The sequence below is a fragment of the Rhamphochromis longiceps genome, linkage group LG20, assembly GCF_057381845.1.
Source record: "Rhamphochromis longiceps isolate RC_006_pf linkage group LG20, R_longiceps_female_GT1.1, whole genome shotgun sequence".
Taxonomy (NCBI): Eukaryota; Metazoa; Chordata; class Actinopteri; order Cichliformes; family Cichlidae; genus Rhamphochromis; species Rhamphochromis longiceps.
In genome coordinates this window covers 9,583,111-9,606,299 of record NC_140576.1, presented here as the reverse complement: position 1 = coordinate 9,606,299, position 23,189 = coordinate 9,583,111, and the positions used below count along the sequence as shown (strand labels likewise).

The window sequence follows — 23,189 nt, the reverse complement described above, 5'->3', positions numbered from 1 at the left end:
AAAGATAAGCCCAATACCAAAATGGATTCTAAAACACAATCACATGAGGTATGTATCATATTGTTACAGCCACACTGGTTTAAGTGGTTTACAGCAGCAGTCCCCAACCCCCGGGCCTCGGACTGGTACCGGTCCGTGAGTCGTTTGGTACCGGGCCGCGAGAGTTGAGGCTCAGGTGTGAAATGTATGGTTTTCAGGGTTTTTAGCGGTTTTCAGCGTTATTTTGTTATCGTTTTTATCTTTAACTCGGTCTTCCTGGGTCTTTTCACGTGTGAATGAATAAATCTTCTTTTTTTCGGTACTGGTACTAGTTTTATTTTGTTGTACTTTTCCGCAACACCTTAAAGGCCGGTCCGTGAAAATATTGTCGGGCATAAACCGGTCCGTGGCGCAAAAAAGGTTGGGGACCGCTGGTTTACAGCATGTGAAGATTTACACTCAACCTGATCAGGTGTCCTCTTCAAGCTAATTTTACAGCAGGATTGGAAGAAACTTTGCGAGACCTAATGATTTCATTAAGCGACTGCTTAAGCAGGGTTTAGGAATTCATTCGGCTCTTGGGAAACTTCCACCCAGTAGGACACAGAATCACAAAGCTGAATAACCATAGCAGCTTTGAAGCTCAAAGTCAGTTTCCATATTCTCTCTAAAACTCCCATCTCTGACTCTTACCGTTTCTTGCACACACACACGCACATAGGAAGCTCAAACCAGAGAGCAGATACCAAATCACTGATCTCGTACAATACTTGGATCGTTCACATCTTTATAAATCACTTAAAGAGTGCTTTCAAGATTTTACATTTGGACTAATTTGTGCAGTATAGCTAGAAATTAAAAACATTATTGAAAAACAGTGATTAAACTGTCTTCTTTAATCTGTAGTAGTAAAATATATATAGCACTCCCTCTGTCACTGAACTGCAATAGCAATAGTAATTTCTATCCAATGATGCAATGCAGTAAACTAAGCAAATGCAACTTTAAATGTAAATAATAACGTTTTACAACTTGTAACAGGTCAAAGAAAAGTCCATACCATAAAACACATGACGCAGACACTCCCCCAGAGAAACTATCCATCCGTTCTCTGCCAGGCTCTCTCTTTGCCATAGTGAAAGAGAAACTGACAACCAGCTTTTCATCTATGTTGTACTACACTGAACTGTGGCCAGGCGGTCTCCACCATCCCCTGACCTTCCATCACACACATTAAGGCCAAAAGGTGGGAAGGTGGTGCCTCATACAGTAGCTGCTTCCTCACTAAATGTTTTTATTATACCAGGAGAGACGGTTCTAGCACAAGTTGAGGTGTATTTAGCTATCAGGATAAAAGCAAGAAAACATTCTGTGTGTGTCTGTATGTATGCAATGACTTTTTCTGATCACAATCGAATCCTGCCAACATGTTGATATTCAGGTATGGACACGTTAAAGAGATACATTTTGACAGCAGGGCAAAAAACCCATCAACTTTTCAAAGTAAGTGTCAGAGAGCGTTAAAGTACAATGTGTGAACTGTAGCGCTTTGCAATCATGCTGAATAGAGTGCAGAGGACATCATAAAACAAACAAACAAAACATGACCGTGAATTTTATATTTGACACGGCCACACTGAACAGCCACCTAAGCAGTGAACGACTGAAGCAAGAAATAGATATTTCCTCAGGAAATGAAGGTTCAAAGAATGAGAATAAAATAGGAACTTTTTTTCAATTGACTCAATCATGCTTTACAGAAGAGTTTCAATAATAATAGAGCTACTGAAATACACTGAATTAAGTTGAAACAATCTTATGCAACAAGATGTCACTGACCCACTGTATCAATGCTTTTGAAGGAGAAAGTGTAGTTACGCTGCTGAAGGTCTGCAACTATTCATTACTGCAGTAAACTGAGATTCCTTACAAAAGCTCAAGCTTTAAATGTTACAGTATCACCTAGACTGGAGAAAATTACTACAGAATTATTACTGTGGCAGTACAAAACAAGCCGGAAATATAAGACTGACACAGTAAAACAAATTTATGGAGATTGTGTCTCCCAGCAGATAGAAAGCAACATTCCACTCTCATTTTAACTTTACCACCAACTATCCTGTGAAGCTCCTGTGAAAACTATGTCTTACACCTTAGTCATTAGATTCATTTTTAGGAATAAAACAGTACTAACTATATCCTTTGGCAGTAAAATGAGCAGCATATCAAATGTTTCTTAAAAAAAAAAGATTGCTTTAAATCAGTTGGATCATAAGATGCACGGGATGAAATCAAGTGGAATGAATCCACAAAGAGGAAAGAAAAATACCCTCTCGTTAGGTTCACTTGATGGCAGCAGTAACAAAGCAGACTAAGTAAGGCTATAGAAACAAAACTCCAGGGTTTAGTAAATCAAGTTTTCCTTTCAGATTCACCTCCCTCGCACTCTCTGTTTAGCTTATATTACTTTTGATACACAAATTCTCTTGTAGTGACATTAAATATGTTCAAAATTCCATTAATATTGAACAGAATCACCAATTTAACCCAATACAAAAAAAATATCCGGTTCATTTGGGTCATTGTGTGCTCAGCTTGCGTTAGTCTTTTAGCTAATGATACCCTAAGTTATAATCTGCTATTTGAGCTAGCCAACTGAAATTACATCATCACAGAAAGGGAAAACTTTTAATTGTACATAAACAGTTTTTGTGGTTCTGCAAATAAAGCATGCAGGCACATGAGGCAGATTTTGACATTTGTGGAAACAAGCTGTGAATGGACTAACCGCCGGTGGTGATAAGCTAAGCATTTTATTCTTCAAATAAGAAAGGAAAGCTTTAGTAGTTCAACAGCTGTCTGGAAATAGGTGAAAAGGCTCCCAGCAATACAATATCTGGAAGGATTTGTCTTGATGTAGCACGGCTTTGTGGAAGTGCATTCCGGATGCTATAGGCTGAGAGAGATGCAGAGACAGTCGGAGAAATATTGACAGAGTTAGACTGAAGTGTGTGTCTGGGGAATAGAGAATACGGGTGGGCGTAGGAATGGGGTGGGGGGGTGTTGTTTGTGCGCTCAATATCACGCTCTGTCAGAAGCTGTAATATCTCTTCCATTTCATTAGTTGCTACATGAATAGACCTGACATCAATCAGCGCCCGCTTGGCTGATTGAAAGAGAAGTGCCTCAGCATCAGAGAACATCATGGAGCATCATGGAATGAGCTTGCAGTTTGTAGGAAGTGATTGTACAATGTTAACCTGGAGAGCAGTACAATGAATCTCAGCCTGGCATAAACTCTGAATCTGGAACAGATATACGCCTCGTACACTTTTTATAATCAACGGCAGAGTCTCACACACAAGTGTGGCAATTTTCTAAAGCATGTAATATGCAGTTATCTTCTGATAAATCTATCGCTTAGGGGACACAAAGGCAACACATAACCATTATATAATATTTTAAAAAAAATGGAATGAACAATATTTTTTTAAGCTGCGAATTCTTACCAGTGTTAACTGTGCCATCTTTGTTAATGGAGGCGAGGACACAGGGAAGTGGATTGCTAGCTTTGTGCTGAACCTTGTCACCAGTCAGCAACTTGAGCCGCTGTGATGTGACTGGTGGAAAGCGATAGAACTGGAAGGTGAAGTAGATGTTTTCAGGCCAATCGGGACCAACACCCGGTGCTGCTATTCTGTGAAAAGACAGCAGGAGATGATTGTTATTATGTAAAAATAATGATTACAATGATAATGACCGTATAAGAATACAGTGTAAATAAATTAGCATACAAAGAAATCGAAATCTGTTATATTTAGAAAATAATTTTTTTCCCCAGAATCTTTTCAAATGTTTAAAAAATGAATATTCTGCACATCTTATAGGAGTCGTTTAACTTTGTAGCTGCTTAAAAGTGAAAACTTCAAAACCAAAAAGAGGATAAGAGCTTAACTTTAAAGTTGCTAAGAAAACTGGACTGCTGACTAAGTGGGTACAAATTCACAATTCATTTTTAAAAAATGAAACGCAGCAAGAGAACGTGTTATGAGATCTGTGGACGAGAGAAAAGTGTATAAATATATATAAATATCTAGGTTATCTATTGCCACAAATAGAATACTTTTCTTGTGTTTGTTTACTGGGACTCCTGTTTAGAAAAAGTAATCTTTGGGGCTATGAGAACCTCCTCCTTGTGTGCTGTGTACTGCTTTTCACACAAACGCCACCCTCTGAGTGTGATTTCATGCACACATACGCATTTCTAATCCCACACTTGAAACTGCAGTTAGCCCACATAAAGTCCCTGTGAGCCTGCAAGCACCCGATTTCAGCGCCAAGCACATTTAAAACAGAGCAAGTTTCAGGATGAGCTTCTTGCTTCCATATGATGAATAAATTATCAACCAGTCAATGAGTATTGAGGAAAAAGAAAAAGCATTTTAAAAACAAGCAGGGAGTGCTGTGAGGGCCCCCTCATGACCACAGACTGCCGAAGCCGTAGATTTCAAAGTGGAAACTAATAAGAGCGGCGTATGACCTCCCAGTCAATCACAAGCTCTGGTGTCCCACTGTTAAAGACGATGCCATGCTCCATCTTCAAAGAGGAGCCAGCATTAATATTCATTCAGTAAACAGACAAGATTGATAATTATGGCGCCCGGGTGAGAGGTGGAAATTACACTGCCTATTCACAGGCTCCCTGCCTGTCTAAATGGTACTGCTGCCGCTGGCGGAAGCCCAGTCTGCCATACCTGTTTGTCATAATTTTGAGGTAACTCAGCCTTACCTCACTCTACAACGACCAACAGAGATTCAAAATTTATGTTCCAGTTTGAGGCTTTAGTTTCCACTTCAGGCTGCCCTAAGATGGTGATGAAAAAGATCCAGAGGGACTGAACAGGCTTTCATAGCATCACAACATAAACACTTAAGTAAATTTATACACTCAGACATTTATATGTTTTCTTGTACTATCCAACTGATAATGTGATAGTGTTTCAGCTTGCACCCATGGTGTATAATTTGCAATAAAACAAGGGCTGACTATAACCTTCCTTCCCAATTGCTACCACAAAGAGTGATTTATCTGTCGGCTTTTACATTTAGGTCCACGAGTATTTGTAGTTTTGTCTCTGTACATGACCACAGAGGACTTTAGATAAAACAATCAAGACGTGATTTAAGTGCGGAGCTTCAGCTTTATTACCTTCATTTTTATACAGCTTCCCACTTTCAGAGGCCCAAAAGTATGTGAATAAACTAAAATCGTTTTAAATGCAAGGACTGATTTTAATACTTTGATGAAAATAATTTGCAGTCAATGACTCTCTGATGTCTAGAACCCGTGGACATCACCAGATGCCGTGTTTTCTCTTTTGAGATTCTCTGTGATGCATTTACTGCAGTCACCTTCAGTTGCTACTGGTTTGTCAGTCTCTGTGTCTCTTTTGGATTCTCTGTTGGGTTGAGACCAGGTGACTATCTTGGCCACTGAAGAATGTCCAACTTTTGTCCCTTCAGAAACTCTTGAGTTGCTTTTACAGTATGATTTGGTCATTATCTGTACACGGTGTGTAGAGCTGCCCTATCAGTTTTACACCGTTTGACAGAATGTGAGCAGAGAGTATATCACAATTCAACCTGGTACTTCTATCAGCATTCACATCATCAAACACTAGTGAACCAGTTCCACTGACAGCAATACATGGCCTTGTCAGAACATTGCCTCCACCATGTTTGACAGATGATGAGGTAGGCTTCAGATCATGAGTTGTTCCTTTCCTTCTCTATACGTTTCTCTTCCCATCATTCTGGTACAGCTAATTTGGCCTTCTTGGTCTTGTGTGTAACCAGTGGTTTGCATGTTGTTGTTAACACTCTGTATTTCCATTCGTGATGGTGTCTCTTGAGCTTGACAGTGATACACCTGCCTCCTCAAGAGTGTTGCTGGCTTGGGTAGATATTGTGAAAGGTTTTTCATAACAACTTCTGTCATCTTTCACTTTGACCATTTTCCATGGTCTTCTAGTCTTTTCACTGTTGCTGAGTTGGCCAATGCATTCCTCCCTTTACAAATGTACCAGACTTTTAATTTGGCCACTCCTGACATTACTGCTGTCTCTCTGATGCATTTTTGGTTTTTCAGCCTAATGATGCCTCCTAGACTTGTTTCAGTATCTCTTTGAACCTTTGAAAAGTGAAGTGCTACCAAATACAAGTTCAACTCTGGAAATCAGCACCTGATTTATTTGATAAAAACTCACAATGACATCTGTCATGGTTTTAGGTATATCAGGTACTGTGATGAAGGTTTAAGTATTAACCTCCTGCCTAAACAATTTTTTTTCCTCTAAATAAACTTGTATGTATTTTTTCATCGTTTCTTAATTTACTCTGGAATATATTTCCCTTTATTTTTACTGTAGCAGCAATTTTCATAGAAAAGTTACTCTATAGAGACTTATTTTTTACAAAGCACACACTGTCATTACCTTAAAAAAATCTGCAGACTTCGCCTCAGAGACATGTTTTTCTGAAATTTTAAATACTAATAAAGTTACTGATAAAATGAAATGAAGAAGAGGCGAAAAGTAGAAGATTGCAGCCCTATAAAATTTTTCAATACCTCTTTGGTAACAAGATTTCAAGTACTTGTCGCTCTTTACCCTTTTTCCTGCCACTTCTTTCCTCCTCTTTGCCATCACAAAGAATCGTGTTACTTAATGATTTATCAAGGACACTTTAGACCCACACGCAGGCAGATTTCACATCGGATTTTCCAATATTGATCCAAAAAGGATCAAAAGGTGCCAGATTTTAAATAAAATCCTTCTTAATGTTTTTAAAAATGGTTGAGAGTTTCCAGGGACTATGTTACATGACTCCGCTGATTAGTGAACAATGTAAAATATAGTGTCGCACCATTGGTAGGATTTTGCTATCATTTGTTAAAACTGAGCAGACATGCAGCTGTGACAGGCAAAGACGGTGCACTTTCAGACAGTGTAATTAATTATAATCAAAAGCAGAGTCTTTTAATCTAGTCACACACAAAGCACTGATTATGCATCTCAAAACAGCAAGAGGTTAGAGAGTGTAAAGGTTGATGCATGGGTGGTCATGGCACCATGATGGTGAGTCCATGATGAACAAGACAAATGTAAGCAATGCCAACAGCACTGATGACAAGATAGAGAGACACAAAAATCGGTGTGTTTTGTACCTATCGTTCGGCAGTCGTCATTCCCCACCCCCCTCCCAACCCCGCTCCACTGTCAGCCCCTGTCAGAGTTGATGCCAGCTCCAGGGTTTTCGTGATGGGACACTGACAGGGGTACAATTCAGCCTGTGCTGACAGGAAATGTGCTTTTCTGCAACCATGAGTGTATGTGTGCATACTGTGTAGGGGTATGTGCTCGACATGTACGTAGAGGGTGGCAGGACCTTATGCCTGGTTTAAACGCATTGAAATCTTGAAAAATAGATAACCCCTTGAGGCGGGGAGGAGCCGCCCTTGGCCGTCAATCAGTCTCCAAATCTCTACACAGATAGTGGCTCAGTGTACAGAAAGATATTGGCAAGGTTGTCGAATCAATGGCTGCTCTGTTTCACTTAGAATACAACAAATCTGCCATTTCTGGAAGCAAAAAAGTAACTAATTTGCAATCTGTCATGGTGTTAAAGCCAAATCTTTAACAGCAACAAAGACAACAGCAATTAAGCTATGCTATACAGTAGTAACACCTCAACCACATGTGACACAGTACTGCAGGCCTCACCTAGTAAATGCCAGAAACTGGAACACCAGCAAGTTTCCCTGCAGGTCATTCTCTTCTCGATTGGGATCAAAGGGTAGGGGTTCTGTGGGATCCAGGACATCAGCCACCTGTCCACTAGAGTCCACGATGTCAGGGAAACCAGCCGAGAAGAGGTGGGCCAATGAGCTTCTGGAGCTGACTGAGCAGGAACTAGAGTTAAATTAGAGGAAAAATTCAGCACACATCAATCATTCGCCAAGCAGAAAAGACTTCAGCGAATGCGTTCTTGATGCTTTACGAGCAGCAGGAGGTAATGCGTTTAGTCCCCACTGCACTGGCTTCACTTGGGTGATTTGCGGTTGTAAATGAAGCGGAAAAAAAATGTCTGGATCTGTGGAGCGGAATACAATGCTGTTTTTATCATTTTTCGACCTAGCTTTGTTTGCCTTGGATCAGTTCCATCTCGACTCAAGATGTTTATCTTTTGGGCAATAACTTCAATTTAGTGACTTCATCCAATTAAACTGAACCTGAATTTCAATATCCGGCTGGACTTAAGAAAAATGTGGGGAAATGATGATTAGGCAGCATAAGGATGTCAGCAATATCTGTCAAGCAGCGGTACCACAACAATACTAACAGGGGAGCGAGAACGGGTGCCAAAGCACTCCCAAAGGATTTTCTTGCATAATTGGCAGTTATCTCTAATCATAGTGGCCACCTGTTTTCCCACAACTACGGTAACATTTATAACTTATACTCTCAGTGCTGACACCAAACATTCTGGGTCTGATAACACCGTGCACAGATGGCTGACTAAAGTGCCGGCATAGAAAAATGAACAATAATGTTTGGGCTTCTCATAACAGTAATGCTGCCTGTGTCCATGTTGAACCCACAGTGTCACATTTGTGAAAGAACGAAGCCCTGATCAAACTAATTAAGGTAACATCAGTGAAGAAGACAGTCGACTGGGCTTTTCCTCTGCAGCTGTGTCAATTTCATGCTTTCCTTCTCTCCCCCATCGCTCAGAGTTGTATCTTAATTTAGCCCCAGTTAATATTCAAGCCATCATTTTTATTTCAAAAGAGGCTCAATCAGATATGCACGGCAACTTCAATTAAACTTCTTTAGACTTCATTGTTCTTCTCAAAAGAACTGGGTCATTCCACACTGAAAACAGTCAAAAAGATGTTTTGGATCCGAGTGAAAAGGCAGAGATGTTTCAGCCCACTGAACTGAACAGCATCGTGTCTGGATCCAAATTCTGGGATCGGAAAACAGTTTCAGAGCCAGCTGCTTATTTACTGACTCTCTGTACTAGCACAATGCCTTGTTTCGGAGTTAGTGTGCCCATTATTTGCAGAATGCACTCTCTCATTCGGTTTCCTGTCTAAGACCTGGCTATATTTCCACTGACATTATGATTGTAAATTGCCTGCTGAGTTCATTGCATTCTGCTCAACTAAATCAAAGTCAAAACCTCTCCCTTACAGCTGGATTTAATAATGAATTTCACACTAACAAACAGTGCTGAAACCATTACCCAAAGTGGGATGTAAAAGCTGACAAAACATTTTTCTTTAAATTGGCTCTGACCTGAATTCTCCTACTTACTGGCAGAAGTGTTATCCTACCCAGTGCAAACATGTTGCCAATTAGTGAGCCAATCAATATCCCTCTGTAGATAGCAAGATAGCAAACTTTTGTGGTAATAAAGGACCGTACTAGAGTTCACGCAGGATACCAGGCTTCATAAAACAGTAGCATGTTGAAAGGATATTTGAAGTGCCTTTCTTTAGTAATGTTTCCTGTCAAACATGAGTCACCCTCCCATGCTGACATGGAGAGGTTAGCCAAATCAGAAGCTGTAGCGAGGTGGAAATCACTGAAAGTACAACTAGAAGAAAGGGAGAAAATTGTGTTTTTCAGTTAGCTGAAAACACGGTTGTTTGACAAATCAGGAATCCACTAAAAACATATTTTTACACACTAATCGTGGCCACCCGATTCCAGTTAGTTTTCAGCTAATGCATTTTTCAGTGCTGCAGTTCAAAGGCATCTATCATTGTTTAATGTTTTACAAATAAAAACTGGCCTTTATTGCAATTTGTGGTGCACAGCTGACGCCAACAACAAAGCCTCCATATCCTCCTTACAGAGGATCACAGATAGCTTTGGGTTGCAGAGTGGTCCCACATGCTGGATTAAAGACCGGTGTAAATGACTAACAATAACATGAGTAATGATGATTCAGATGCACAGTGGAGAGAGCATGAAAAAATATGCCACAATATTACATTTTTAAGAGAATATCCATCATGTTTTAGGAAGGCTATCCTAAAACATGATGGACACTCTTGGAGTAAAATAAAACATTAGCTGATAAAACACACACACAAAAAAGACACTGGTAATATTTTATGGCCATTTGGCATTTCATTTGTTTTAAGCGTGTTTTGATGTGTAAATTCAAATCCTTCTCCTCACACACAAGCTCTTAATGAACAAGTCTTACAGAGCTCACAGTACAGTAGTAGATCATCCAAATAGAGAAACTCTTAGGGTGCTAGCTTACATGTGTTTTCTAAAGTTGTCAAAAGTAAAATGGAAGCTAGAACCCTCAGCAATTAGGATCCTAGCAGTAGAAACCCTCTCTACATTGGTATTTCTCTCTCTCAACCTTCAGTATCATGATCTAAGTTCATACACTGATCTGATGTCAGTATTTCTTATTTCTCTGGGTTCTCTTACTCTCTCCACTGTCCCCCTTCCCCTAAGTGGTCATGATACATGGCTGCCTTTCCAATTGCGGTTTGTTTCACAGGTTTCCTCCAATAAAGGAGTTTTTTTTCTCCTCAGTGTTGCTAAGTTCTTGAGAATTAATCTTGTGTTTTCTCTCAATAACATTATGAGATCTTTACCTTAAAATGGCCTTGGGCAAACTGAACTGAACATTGCAGAGATTTGGGATCTTCAAACTTTTATAAAAGTTATTGTTGATGTCCAATAACTATTTTTTTAAAAAGAGTCTTTTCTTTCTGGGTCACATCATTGCTCGTGTCTGAGGCAGACAACAGACTGGGCTCACCTGGGCACATTCATCCCCAGAGTAATGACAGGGGCATGGACAGGGGTGAAGGGCAGCTCCTGAAGTTGGTCTCCCTCATCATGAAGTGAAGCTGAATCACCTCCTCTTTGCTGAAGGTCCATCTCCAGGTGGGCGAAGTTGCTGACAGCTGAGCAGGCCTGAAATAAAAATCATTAATAACAAAGCAAGGAATGATTAATGCATAATCCAATAAATGAGATTACCACTGGCTGCAGTACATGAGGATTTTACGTCAACGCTATTGTTTTTACCACGATAACTTACTCAGACGTATTATACAGAATGGCACACAGCCAGTTCCTTAACAACATTACACACACGTGTCAGTGAAGCCATGTGCAGCAACGTGAATTGACTGAACTGTATTACGGTTATGGACAGAAAGGAATCAAAAGAGGACTTGCTTTGCAAAACATTATTGTCACCTTGATGTATGGAAAGCATGTATACTGCATTATGGAGACTTGGATTATATTTACAAGGCAATAGGATGAAAGCTTGTGGTGGATTAGCTAAAACTGATTCAGGAAATTGCCTAATACTCTGAAAAGCAGTTCCAACCGCACACTTACAGTGGAAATGCATATCTTTAAAAAACAGCAGCCATATGTCACGGAGGATGTAAAGAGCTTACTCTGGTTAGGTTTACTGGATGTCTGCATTGATCCTCAAAGCTTATCTATGAGTCACAAGACTATAAATAGCCTTGTCCATCAATATACACCGCAGACACACAACTCTTTCAAAGTGTGTCAGAAACAAAGACAGCTGGATGCTGCGGGCTTTAGCAAATGTTATTTAAACAGGAGTAAATTGTGCATTTCTCAGGGGAACTTTTCAAAAATGTTTTGCTCTAATAGAACAGGACAGGTTATGTGGTCCTGAGTCAAAATGCTCACAGTCACCGTAATAAAGAAACATCATTTCAATTTAGTAGATTATTGATTGTCATAGTTTGGGGCATCACTGAACGACACTGGCTGCTAATTGTCCAGATGGATACGATAAATTAAAATCTGGATAAGTGCACAATGCAGTCAGGGTCAATTCATTGTGATTTTTGGTGTTTTTCAAGAAAAAAAAAATCTGTCAAGATGGGACCCAAATTTACATTTTTCCATAAAGAATACAAGAGGAAAACAGTATGGGGCAAATAAAAAGCGTTTTAAAGGATAAATATGTCAATGCTAATGCACAATAGGCAGCGTTATAGTCACGCTAAGGCTGCCGAAGCATTGGAAGGGCCAATGACAGTAAGTTCAGGAAAAAGCACAGATGACTTAATCAGCCTATAACAAGTTAAATTATTTTTCTTTAAGAGTGCATTTTGCATTTTTAATCACCAATGTTTGCATTGTGCTGCTTTACAGTACTCGACTTTACAATATATTTATGAAAAGAAACAGCACAGTTAATTGCCTGTGGATCAGTTCAACATTTCTACATTTTTTGTGGCAAACATTAATTCCCACTTCATTGTCATTGACAGGCACACAGCTGGAGGGGTATTAGCGAAGATAATTAGCTAAGAAGTGCTAATGGTGTCATTTTGCAGTTGTTTTTTTCCCCTGGTCTTTGATACATGTGCATGGTTCAGTTGGCCTATTACACACCATGCGAGGCTGAGCATTATTGGGCTTTCCGTCAAACGTGCTGGTAATAACCTCGACCAAAGTCGTGCTACTATATATACGTATATTCAACATACCCTACATATGCACCGTTATTCTCTGATCAAACAACCTGCAATATAATAACCTAAGAGAATTTCAATGCATAATGTAGAAGTCTTAACACATTTTAAAGGCTCAGAGTAATTGAGTTATACTTTATCTCAACTTGCTACCATAAAACCTATGGAGTGTGATGACATACGAGCACTTTTTATAGGCTGGTGAGTTCAGGGTGTAAGGTTACAAGGACAAATGGAGGTTTAAACAATAAACGCTGCAATCTAGTTTAATTACTCAATATACGCAAAAGGAGTCTCAGAAACTTGCTTACAGTATCAGAACAGAATGAAATGCCAGCGCGGAGACCAAGGAAATACACAGTACACAGTAATGTTGACAGTGTTTTCTGCCCTATATGAAATCCAGCAGTGGATTCTACAGTATTGGCATTTAGAAAGTACAAACCAAGCAACCAAAGTCAGGCACTTTAACAAGTCGCCTGCATTTAAGGTAATATTTTCAAACTGCTAGCAGAATGTGACCTTTAAAGAAAGGTTATATACACTATATAAGAACATAATACAGCATGTCTTATGTAAAAACATAACATAGTAAAATTCATAGTAATAAAGCTTCTCACTCCCTGTATGTGCTACTCTTCTACACTGTAGAACAATAATTATAATAAATAATTATTACATCTATTGTTTTGGGATTGATGCACATATAGTAACGGAAATAATTTAACATTCAGTTTTCCTTTAATGTAAAACATTCTGTGATGCAGTTGGAAGCCAACCGGTGCAACTGTAGGTGCCAAGCTAACCTATTACTAAAAAAAGGAAATGCTGCTGTGTTGCCAGAAACAGACATTAGATTTGAAATATATATATGGAAAGAAATAAAAAGCATTACAACTTGTGTGAATGAGAGAACATGGGTATAAATGAAGCTTATTTCTTGGAATGTAGCCCAGTAAGTACAAGATGTTCCTACTTTTAGATAGATAGAAAAGTGGATAAAGTTATTCTGACAATTTCACAACACGACCTAGTCTGTCTTTCAAAATGAAATTGTATTGTGTCCTTCTGCCATGTTGTCTTTCTTATTATATTTGATCCTTCCAGTAAGTCTGATTCCTAGTTCCTGGCTTATTTCTGCAGAATGATTCATGGTTTAAGATATATAGATTTTGAGCATGAAATATGAAGGAAATCCATTAAAGCTGTAGTTGACTAGTTACAATATCGCAGGACTTCTCAGCTATGCTGAAAGGGGTATACCTGAAAGCAGGTATACAGTCCAGGGCAGCACTGAACGAGCCCCTACAATCTAATGTGCGCACACTGTGTCTGAGGAGGATGTGCGGAAGTGCTTCAGGAAGGTGAACGCACGCAAAGCTACTGGTCCGGACGGGATTCCCGGCCGCGTCCTCAGGTCATGCGCGGCTCAGCTGGCTGGAGTGTTCACGCACATCTTCAACCTTTCCCTCTCTCTGTCTGTAGTCCCAGCCTGCTTCAAAATGGCCACCATCGTCCCTGTACCCAAATCCTCCACCATCTCCTCATTGAACGACTGGCGACCTGTAGCCCTGACCCCCATCGTAAGCAAATGCTTCGAGAAGCTGGTCAGGGACTTCATCTGCTCTGCACTACCCGACTCACTGGACCCTCTACAGTTTGCATACCGCCACAACAGGTCCACTGATGATGCCATAGCCCTGACACTACACACTGCCCTGTCACACCTGGAGAAGAGAGACACGTATGTGAGGATGCTGTTTGTAGATTACAGCTCAGCATTCAATACCATCGTTCCCTCGAAGCTGGACAGGAAACTGCAGGATCTAGGACTGAGCAGCTCCCTCTGCAGCTGGATCCTTAGCTTCCTGTCTGACAGACGCCAAGTGGTCAGACTGGGCAGCATCACCTCATCCCCCATCACACTGAACACTGGTGCTCCACAGGGGTGTGTACTGAGCCCTCTCCTGTACTCACTCTACACCTACGACTGCACAGCCACTAACAACTCCAACATCATTGTGAAGTTTGCGGACGACACTACAGTGGTGGGTCTTATCACCAACGGTGATGAGACGGCTTACAGGGAGGAGGTCAGCGCCCTGACCCACTGGTGTCAAGACAACCATCTCACCCTCAACGTCGCAAAGACAAAGGAGTTGATAGTGGACTTCCGGAGGTGCAGAGAAGTACACACCCCCATCACCATCAACGGCGCTGCTGTGGAGAGAGTGAGCAGCTTCCGGTTCCTTGGCGTACACCTGGCTGAGGATCTTACGTGGTCAGTACACACAAACAAAACAGTGAAGAAGGCCCAGCAGCGCCTCTTCTTTCTCAGGAGACTGAAAAGATTCGGCATGAGCCCCCGCATCCTCAGGACCTTCTATCACTGTGCCATTGAGAGCATCCTCACTGGATGCATCACCACCTGGTATGGCAACAGCACCGCCTACAACTGCAAAGCTCTCCAGCGAGTAGTGCGGTGCTCTGAACGGATAATTGGAGGTGAGCTTCCCTCCCTCCAAGACATCTACAGGAAGCGCTGCCTGAGGAAAGCGGGGAGGATCATCAAGGACTCCAGTCACCCCAGCCATAAACTGTTCAGACTGCTTCCATCAGGAAGGAGGTTCTGCAGCATCCGGTCCCGTACCAGCAGACTGAGAGACAGCTTCTTCCACCAGGCCATCAGACTGCTGAACACGTCATAGACACCTCAGCTTCACTACTGGAACTTCAACATTATGCACTCCACACTGTATATAAATGCCACTTGTTTTGCACATATTCAACTCTGTATATTTTATATATTTTATTATTATTATTATTATTATTTTTATTTATTTTTTTTTTTTTTTACTATTTAATTTGTAAAAATGTGTATACACACACACACACGTAGAAAAATATTTAGTATACACATCCAGAAATGCATACACTATTATATATTGTACATATATTTATTAGTTTCAGGTTGGCCATTCTTGTATTTTGCTCGTTTGTGTTGTTGTGTTTGCACATCTCTGTTGCTTGTGGGGCTCGCACACAAGAATTTCACTCGCATGTGCTGTGCCAGTGTGCCTGCACATGTGATGTGACAATAAAAGTGATTTGATTTGATTTGATTTGATTTGATAATGTGATAATAAAGGGGAGGCAAGCAAACACATTTGCTGGTGTGTACGCTTAAATTTGAACAAATCTGCAATGGTGTTTCCACAGTGCTTTACTGTCACCTGTACATTAGAGGACTAGATACTACATTAGCCACCAGTTCTGTCCTCATATGAAAGACAGGAGACATGGGGTTAAGTTAAAAAGAATACAAAATATTACATAACTAATGATATTCAAATGTCCTTGCAGTTAGGCACCATAATTGCCGATGTGAATTCCTTTCCAGAAAGAAAAACAAAACAAGATTTAAAAAACAGAGTCATCAAGATGGCAGGGTCAAGATCTCTGTGTGAGCTATAACCATGGCAACGATTAGTGTGTGCATTTCCCCTTATAGCTCAGTGGCATTGCAGACTTGATGTATTAACAGTGAGCACTTTGGAAACTTCACAGCAGATATAACCAACAACACTCCAGTTGCAATTAACAAAGCTTATATTGTGACTACTTGTGACAGGCTTAAGTTGATTATCACTAATAACATAAAAGTAGAAATAAACATGCCCTGTGCCTCCTGCATTTCGAGAAAACGGTCCATCCCCAGCTGCAGGATGTGACTAAACTGAAACTGTTTACAAGCAGCCAAACAAATCCCTATACTTCTCAAACAAGGGCAATATGCTATGTGGGGTTTTTTTCTACATCAAAGAGCAAATGTGCATATATAAGGATGTGAAAACTGATTTCGATAAGCTGAAAAAGATTCAGGGTTAATCCCAGGATTACAGCATTATGATTTCCTCGCCATTCTATGAGATTCTTCCAATGCTTCTAATGTGCATATTTCCAAATATATGCATATTTGTGGGTGAACGTAGTCTAATTTAGCAAAGACAAGGCAGCTTTCAAAGGCAAAATGAGTCTGGCAGGCAATTCGCGGCAGCAAACACCTACAACTGCAGGGAATAGGTTAGCCCTGCATCATTTCAGGAAATTATTCAGCAAAGTTAATCAAATCAGAACAGTATAGCTTGCTTCCTCATTTACGCTGCAGTGAATCCTCTGGCTGCAATGATAGGACTTGCGTTCAGATGCATAAAGCTTGTTAGCATTTAGAGCCAGTCGGATATGTTTTTTTCTCTGATGTAATTTTCATTATTATCTCTGTGCTAGTTCACTGGAAAGTATAGGGATTAAATCAAAAAGAGTTTGATAAAAAGGCATTCATTAAAAAAAAAAACTTTTTATTGCCAGAATTTGTATTTCAAATGGAGGGTTGATTTACACACGAAAACAGCTAATTGTTACCAATTACCAATCACCAATAAAAGAAGTACTGGACAGGGTAGGTAAAAACATATTTTTTCCTAATTAGTCAAAACATGAGTTTGACGTAGAACAGTGAGTACCTTATTAAAAAAAAAAGCAGTCTTTGTAGAATAATTGAAAATCCAAGTGAAAAAATAATGTTTCTTTTGATTCTAAAGATGAAAAGAATCCGCTTCGGCACCTCCAGCATCTCCAAAGACAAAGAGTGTGCAGGGCTGGAGTTCAGGTTAGAGGATGTGTGTGTGTTTGTGTCTCCATGGGTACATGGGTATGAGCTGGTAGCTGAGTGCTGTAAAGGTGAGTGTGGCTTTGTACTCCAGTGAAGAAGCGGACAATGTACGACATTGTGCGTCTTCGCTATGATTGAATGTACACCTTGTAAATGTATCTATGACTTACTTTCACCTAGTGTTTGTGTATTTTCTGCAGTGCGCGTGAGTGTGTGTGTGTGAAGGATGTGTGCGTTTCTGTGGGTGCGCGTGTGAGCGAACGGGGGTGGAAATCTTACGACATGTGACAGCTGGTGGGCCGATGCCAATGGGGAAGGATGGAGCAGAGAAGGAAACGACTGTTGCCACGGCAACGCCGAGCTGGAGTGACTGATGGTCGGGTAGCGTGAAGTAGCTGCCAGCTGAGACAGTGAGAGCTGCGGAGAAACAATGCAAATGATTCACTGTTATTATTATGATTATGAGCAACAGGGCTCAGAAATATACTTTACACCAGAGAGACACATGTGCTGTCTGAGATGGCAACACCCCATTACAATGCTTTGACACTTATAAACCCTCGTCACTCTACCTGCCTCCAAAACTACTGCTTTTTTGCACGCTGTCATCCTCCCGCAGGTCAACTTTAACTGACTTGTGAGATTGTTTCCATCGTTCTTTATGATTATCTTAAGTATTGTGCAAAAAGTGTCATGTAGAAATATCAATCATTACTCATAAGGGACTTGAAATGTAATTCAAAATGCCTCCAAAGACCTACATTCAGTGGTACATACACTGAATGGTGTACATTTCGGACATCCATCAATACACAAATATAGTGTTTATTCTGAATGTTATAATAGCATTTTCTTTCTTATATTTTCCCATTTTAATTTCTGTTTGAAGCTGTTGTAAATGCAGAGTGAAAATAATAAAACTCACCTCACCTTTACTTGATTTCTAAGTAATTTGTCATATTTATTTATGCTTTGCGTTTCTCTTTCCCACTGGAATTAACTGCCCTTAATGTAAAAGTACTTTTATTTTTAAATTGTTCATATGATATCAGCGTATTACTGATATCAAAAGAACACCAGTGAGGAATGTCAAAGAAGGAGTAAAATTAAAAAGCAGGGGAGTGGCGTGTATAACACAACTTTGTTATTTAACAATGATGGAATAAGTGCTGTAGAATTGCACTTATATGGACACTTCAGAGCTATAGACGTGTCTCCACAATCACCATAATATTAAGTATGAAATACATTTCACATGTGAATTGCTCTAATCTTCGGTTTTCCCCACAGCTAATCCTGGGGTATCTCGAGGCATTCCCACACTCCACGGGATATTTTATACTGCAGCGACTAAGTCTGCCTAAAGGTTTCCTCAGAGATGGGCCTCCACAGGCAGACAGGTGGCATCTTGATCAGATAGCCAAATGATACTGTTTATATCTCTAAGCTAAAGAGCAGCTGTTATTCTCTGAGCTCCTTCTAAAAAAATGTTTCTTTCTGCCCAGTTATGTTGATCCTTTGTCTTATTTTAGTCTTTTCATAATAATACACTCTGATCAGAATGAATACATCTAATTAAATGGCCCCCAAATTACCGTCACATTCAAATCTGCACCATTGTCCCCTAGACAGGTGACAGCTTATTGCATCGGATTGTGAAGAGATATTTTATCCAAGTTTGTTTATCTACCTTTTGGGTAAAAGTCTTTTTGTTTGCTACTGTGAAATGATTACTAAAACTTATCCAAATCCTCTATTGTCTTTGAGAAAAAGGCAATGCTTTATTTATTTATTTAGCAGGGAAAATGCAGAATATATGCATTATACCAAATATAGCTAAAAGCTCATTCTCATGCATAGTCCCTGTGCATAGGCTCCTAATGACATGCAGATAACAACAAAAGATAGTAAATCAAAACCTGACAAATAAAAGCGTGTACACAATGAAATACCCTCAAAAGAAATGAAACAATGGTAGTTTCTAACTCGAGAACACACAATCAGCAACCCCAGAAGGAGAGAAAACATTTCATCAGTGTATGAAAATTCTGTGCTGCCACATTCATTCTCCCACAGCTCATTGACCGCAAACCTGAACGTTTTCAAATTAAATTTAAAATGTACTGCACTCTCCGATGCTTTAACATTTCCACTTTCCCAGTAACTAAAAAAACAAAACAAACTGTTTTATCCAAAAGTTGCAAAACAAAATTTAATGTAGCGCTCACTTGCTTAAGCCAACAATACAACTTGTCACAAAGTTTTTAAAGAGGTTATGGCGCTAAAGTGTGAATAATAACGTATGGTTAACCAGTTGGACATAACTCATCTTAACTTCAGAAGCAGTTACCAGGTTAACGGGTTAAAAGGGACTTCATACACCTCCCGTCAGACTGTACATCTATACAGTAATTGCCCTGTGTACATGCCTGTTTGTACTTGATTATGTGCCCTACTCTTCCTCCATCTTTCTCAGTCCCCCCTCAGATCTGCCCAGCTCTGGAGCCAACAGCAGTCCTCACTGAGTCCTTCCACAAAACTTAGTCTAAGGCTTCGATCATTGCTTACCATACAGCCACTGTACTCTATCAATAATCAATAAATGTTTCTAATTGTGTTCCGTGTTGAGGGCTGTACTAGTGAATGTCAGCTATATACATAACATTTTAAAAAGATTATAGATTTTAGTTTGTCTGAGGCAGTGACAATATGTGTAAATGAACTATGAATCTATTTCATACAGTTTTTGTAAACTGTGTAATGTTTGCATGAGTCATTAAAGTAAAAGTTCTCTCTGAGAAAACACCACTTTATCATTCTCATGATTACGCCTCCTCTTTCTTCAGATCAATAAAAAGACAAAGACCAGGTCGTAATATATAAGGAAATATCTAAAGATGTTATCCCTGATGCCTGCTTTGGATATTTTTGTTTTTTGAAAGTTAGACAATTAATGTTAACTTTTTTCCTAATACAGGTAAAGAACATTTCAAAGTAAAAAAAAAAAAGAATTATATGAAACATTTGGGGAAACCAGTTTCCAAAAGTGATACGGTTGTTCCTTTAAATAATTTATAGTGTGTTGAATTAACTTAGCACACTGAATCCTGCATGTCAAGGTTATCATAGGTTATTATGTGAAAGCATTCGAGAAATTAAAACTTTGTGAAATTATTTTGTTTTAGTTTAGTTGTTTTAGAACTTAAATAAATTTATTACTATATACTAAATAAACTATATGATGGATACACATGTTTATTGACACTCTGGATCGGTCAACTGCTTTCATAAAGTTATGTGTTGTTATTGTGAAATATGCACTAATTTTCGTAACTATTGCCTCTGTCACATCCTCCATACAATAATAAATAAAAAGACAAAAACTAACAGTGAAACTTATAAAAACTAAACTAAAACTAAACATTTCCAAATCATAAAAAAGTCAATTTAAATAAGAAAATCCACTCTGGGAACTAACTCAAACTAAACTGTATTAAAAAACAAAAAACAAAAGGTCAAAACGAAATAAAAATAAAAACTAGTTAGAAAATATACAAGTGTAACAACTCTGCCAGCCAAGATTAGTAGGATCAGTGCTGCGTTGCTTATTCGCTCAATCTCCGACAGAGCTTTACAGAATATTTTTTCAGCTTTGGAAGTCATTTTGATAAGTAAGAGAGAAAAGGTTATAATGGTAAAAATAATCTGTCAATGAACTGCAGTATTCCTTAATAATGGGCCTTTCAGTTCACTTGTGACCCATACTGAATCTGCTACACTCAAAACAAATGGCTCTCTAGATGGCAATAAAGATACTGCAATGAACTTTACTGAGCAATAAAAGAAGAATTGCTAACTCACCCACAGCTTTGTTGGCCTAACACACTTTGGTATTTTTCTGAGGACACTGCAAATGCAAATGCTTAAAATGAACTACAACAGACATCCCTGCTCTCTTCAAATCTTATCCTCAACAAGAAAAAAAACAAGGAAGACTTCACATAGCAAGTTCTGATGTGTCTCTGTGACACAGGGTACTTCTTCACAAACTGCTGGTTATAGCTAGTATTCATTTCATAGATGTGTGGCTACACTGTAGCTGCGTGCTGAAGACACACAGAGACACAGCCCACGATTCTAGCTATGTGTCCAAGCAACAAGTATATAAGTGAACAGATGCAACCACACAATTTTATTGAATGTCCACACATTGGCTAAATAGAGAAATACAAAAAAACCCTATAAAGACAAAAATCTATTAAAATGATATAAAGTAGCTTTAATGTTGGAAAAACATTAAACTTCACCCTGCACAACTAATCAAATCTTGATCTTGATCATGATTTTGGCTTGGTACAATTAAACAAACATGAGAGTTTCTGCTCCACCAGCAGAAAAAGCCAAAAGCAAATCAAGCACTCCTAACATCAGTGCCCATCACAGCCGGGAGTATCCTGGACTAGTCTGGACGAGTAAATTAAACATTAAAAGACAGAGATACAACAAAATGTAAATGCCTGGCACAGCACAAGACTAAGAGCCTGTCCCTCGAAGCGGATTCTTCTGGAAAAACTTCGGATTTAGGGCAAGTGATGTTAATAAAAGAACAAACCATATACAAAAAGTGCTGTAAAGTTGTGTGTCTGTGCCTGCAAAGCAACACAACTAACTGATCAAACCACCTAAAAAACATCACAAACTGTAGTGTAATAAATGCACCAAGGCAGACTCAGACATCCATGAAAGTGAGTCCGTGCAGCACATCAGTATATCCATCCACCTCACAAACACCAACCAATCACATTCCATGTGGCCACACATGAGACCAATAAACACAGTGAGTAACGAACGTGTCAGGAAAATGGTCAACATACTCCACAAAAGATATGTTATCCCCTCGAGCAATTATCTTTCTAAAGTGGCAAAATCTGCACTGTATGCAAAATGTAACAGGGGAAATAGAGAGGGATCTCACAGCTGGTGAGTTATATTTACTTCCAACAGGCAGGTACAACGAATGGAGTCAAATGTTTGTTTGTTTTTAATTTTCTTTCTAAAAGATTTAGGCCAGGTAAATAAAGGTTTATTTTTCTGCAAAGATTAATTAAAACGGATTAATTTAGAAAATTTATATACAACGGTACAATTAAAAGATCATTTTTAGCCATAATCACGCAGCTAATCAAACTCATTACATGTTTCCATACATTCAGTGAAGCAATGTGATCTTGAGCATAATACTGAGTGAACAAACCAAAGACAGAACTATTTTAGAAAATGGAAAAATAGATGCCCCCCCGATAAATCAGATTTCCTCAATATCGATTCTGAAATAGAGTGTTTGATCTCTCTCGGAAGATCACATTTAGAAATCAAGGTCTGCCAGTTTGAACAATGTTTGAAACAACAGATGACCTGATGCTGAAGAGACAGAGCTTTCTCCCACTTCTGCGTGAAAAGTATCCACTTTTTAAAAGACAGGCTAGATAGATAGAAAACCACAAAAAAAAAAAAAAAAAAAAAATCACACTAAGAATACCTGATTCTGTTTCTCCCTTGAAAATGTGTTGGTGTCCTAGTTAAATTGCAACGCTTATTTGAAACCTGTTGCTACGGAAAAACCTGGGTGCGCTAGATTCCAGTTAGCTTACCATGTGTTCTCCTCAACATATCAAAGATATGAAAAAACAGCCACAGCTTAGACGTTTTCTGTGAAGATGCCATAGGAAACAAGATATTTGTCACCACTGTAAAAGTAATGGAACAAGAACAAACAACAACTGTGCTGTTGATAAAGAGCTGCAGGTGACAGGCTGCACACCTCCAACTTCTCAGCAAGATAACCAACTTTAATGTGCCCTGTTATGTGCTTGCTGAGTGCGGCGCGAAATCAAAATAAATCAATTTCTCACGCCATGATGGGAAAAGGCAGATTTGTTTATTGAAACAGTGTGTGTTTGTTTGATTGAGGAC

At 39.3% G+C, this 23,189-nt stretch overlaps 1 protein-coding gene across 3 annotated transcripts in view; it reads right to left on the bottom strand.

The window, feature by feature from the left end:
• Positions 1–23,189, bottom strand: part of nphp4 (nephronophthisis 4) — a 184,374-nt gene that overhangs the window by 51,018 nt on the left and 110,167 nt on the right. For all 3 annotated transcript variants that reach the window (XM_085394895.1, XM_085394896.1, XM_085394897.1), the window contains 4 exons: positions 17,496–17,633; positions 10,831–10,988; positions 7,761–7,949; positions 3,489–3,676 (listed from right to left, as the gene is read on the bottom strand). In XM_085394895.1, coding sequence (XP_085251021.1) covers positions 3,489–3,676; positions 7,761–7,949; positions 10,831–10,988; positions 17,496–17,633 — 673 coding nt within the window. The remainder of the gene's footprint in view (positions 1–3,488; positions 3,677–7,760; positions 7,950–10,830; positions 10,989–17,495; positions 17,634–23,189) is intronic.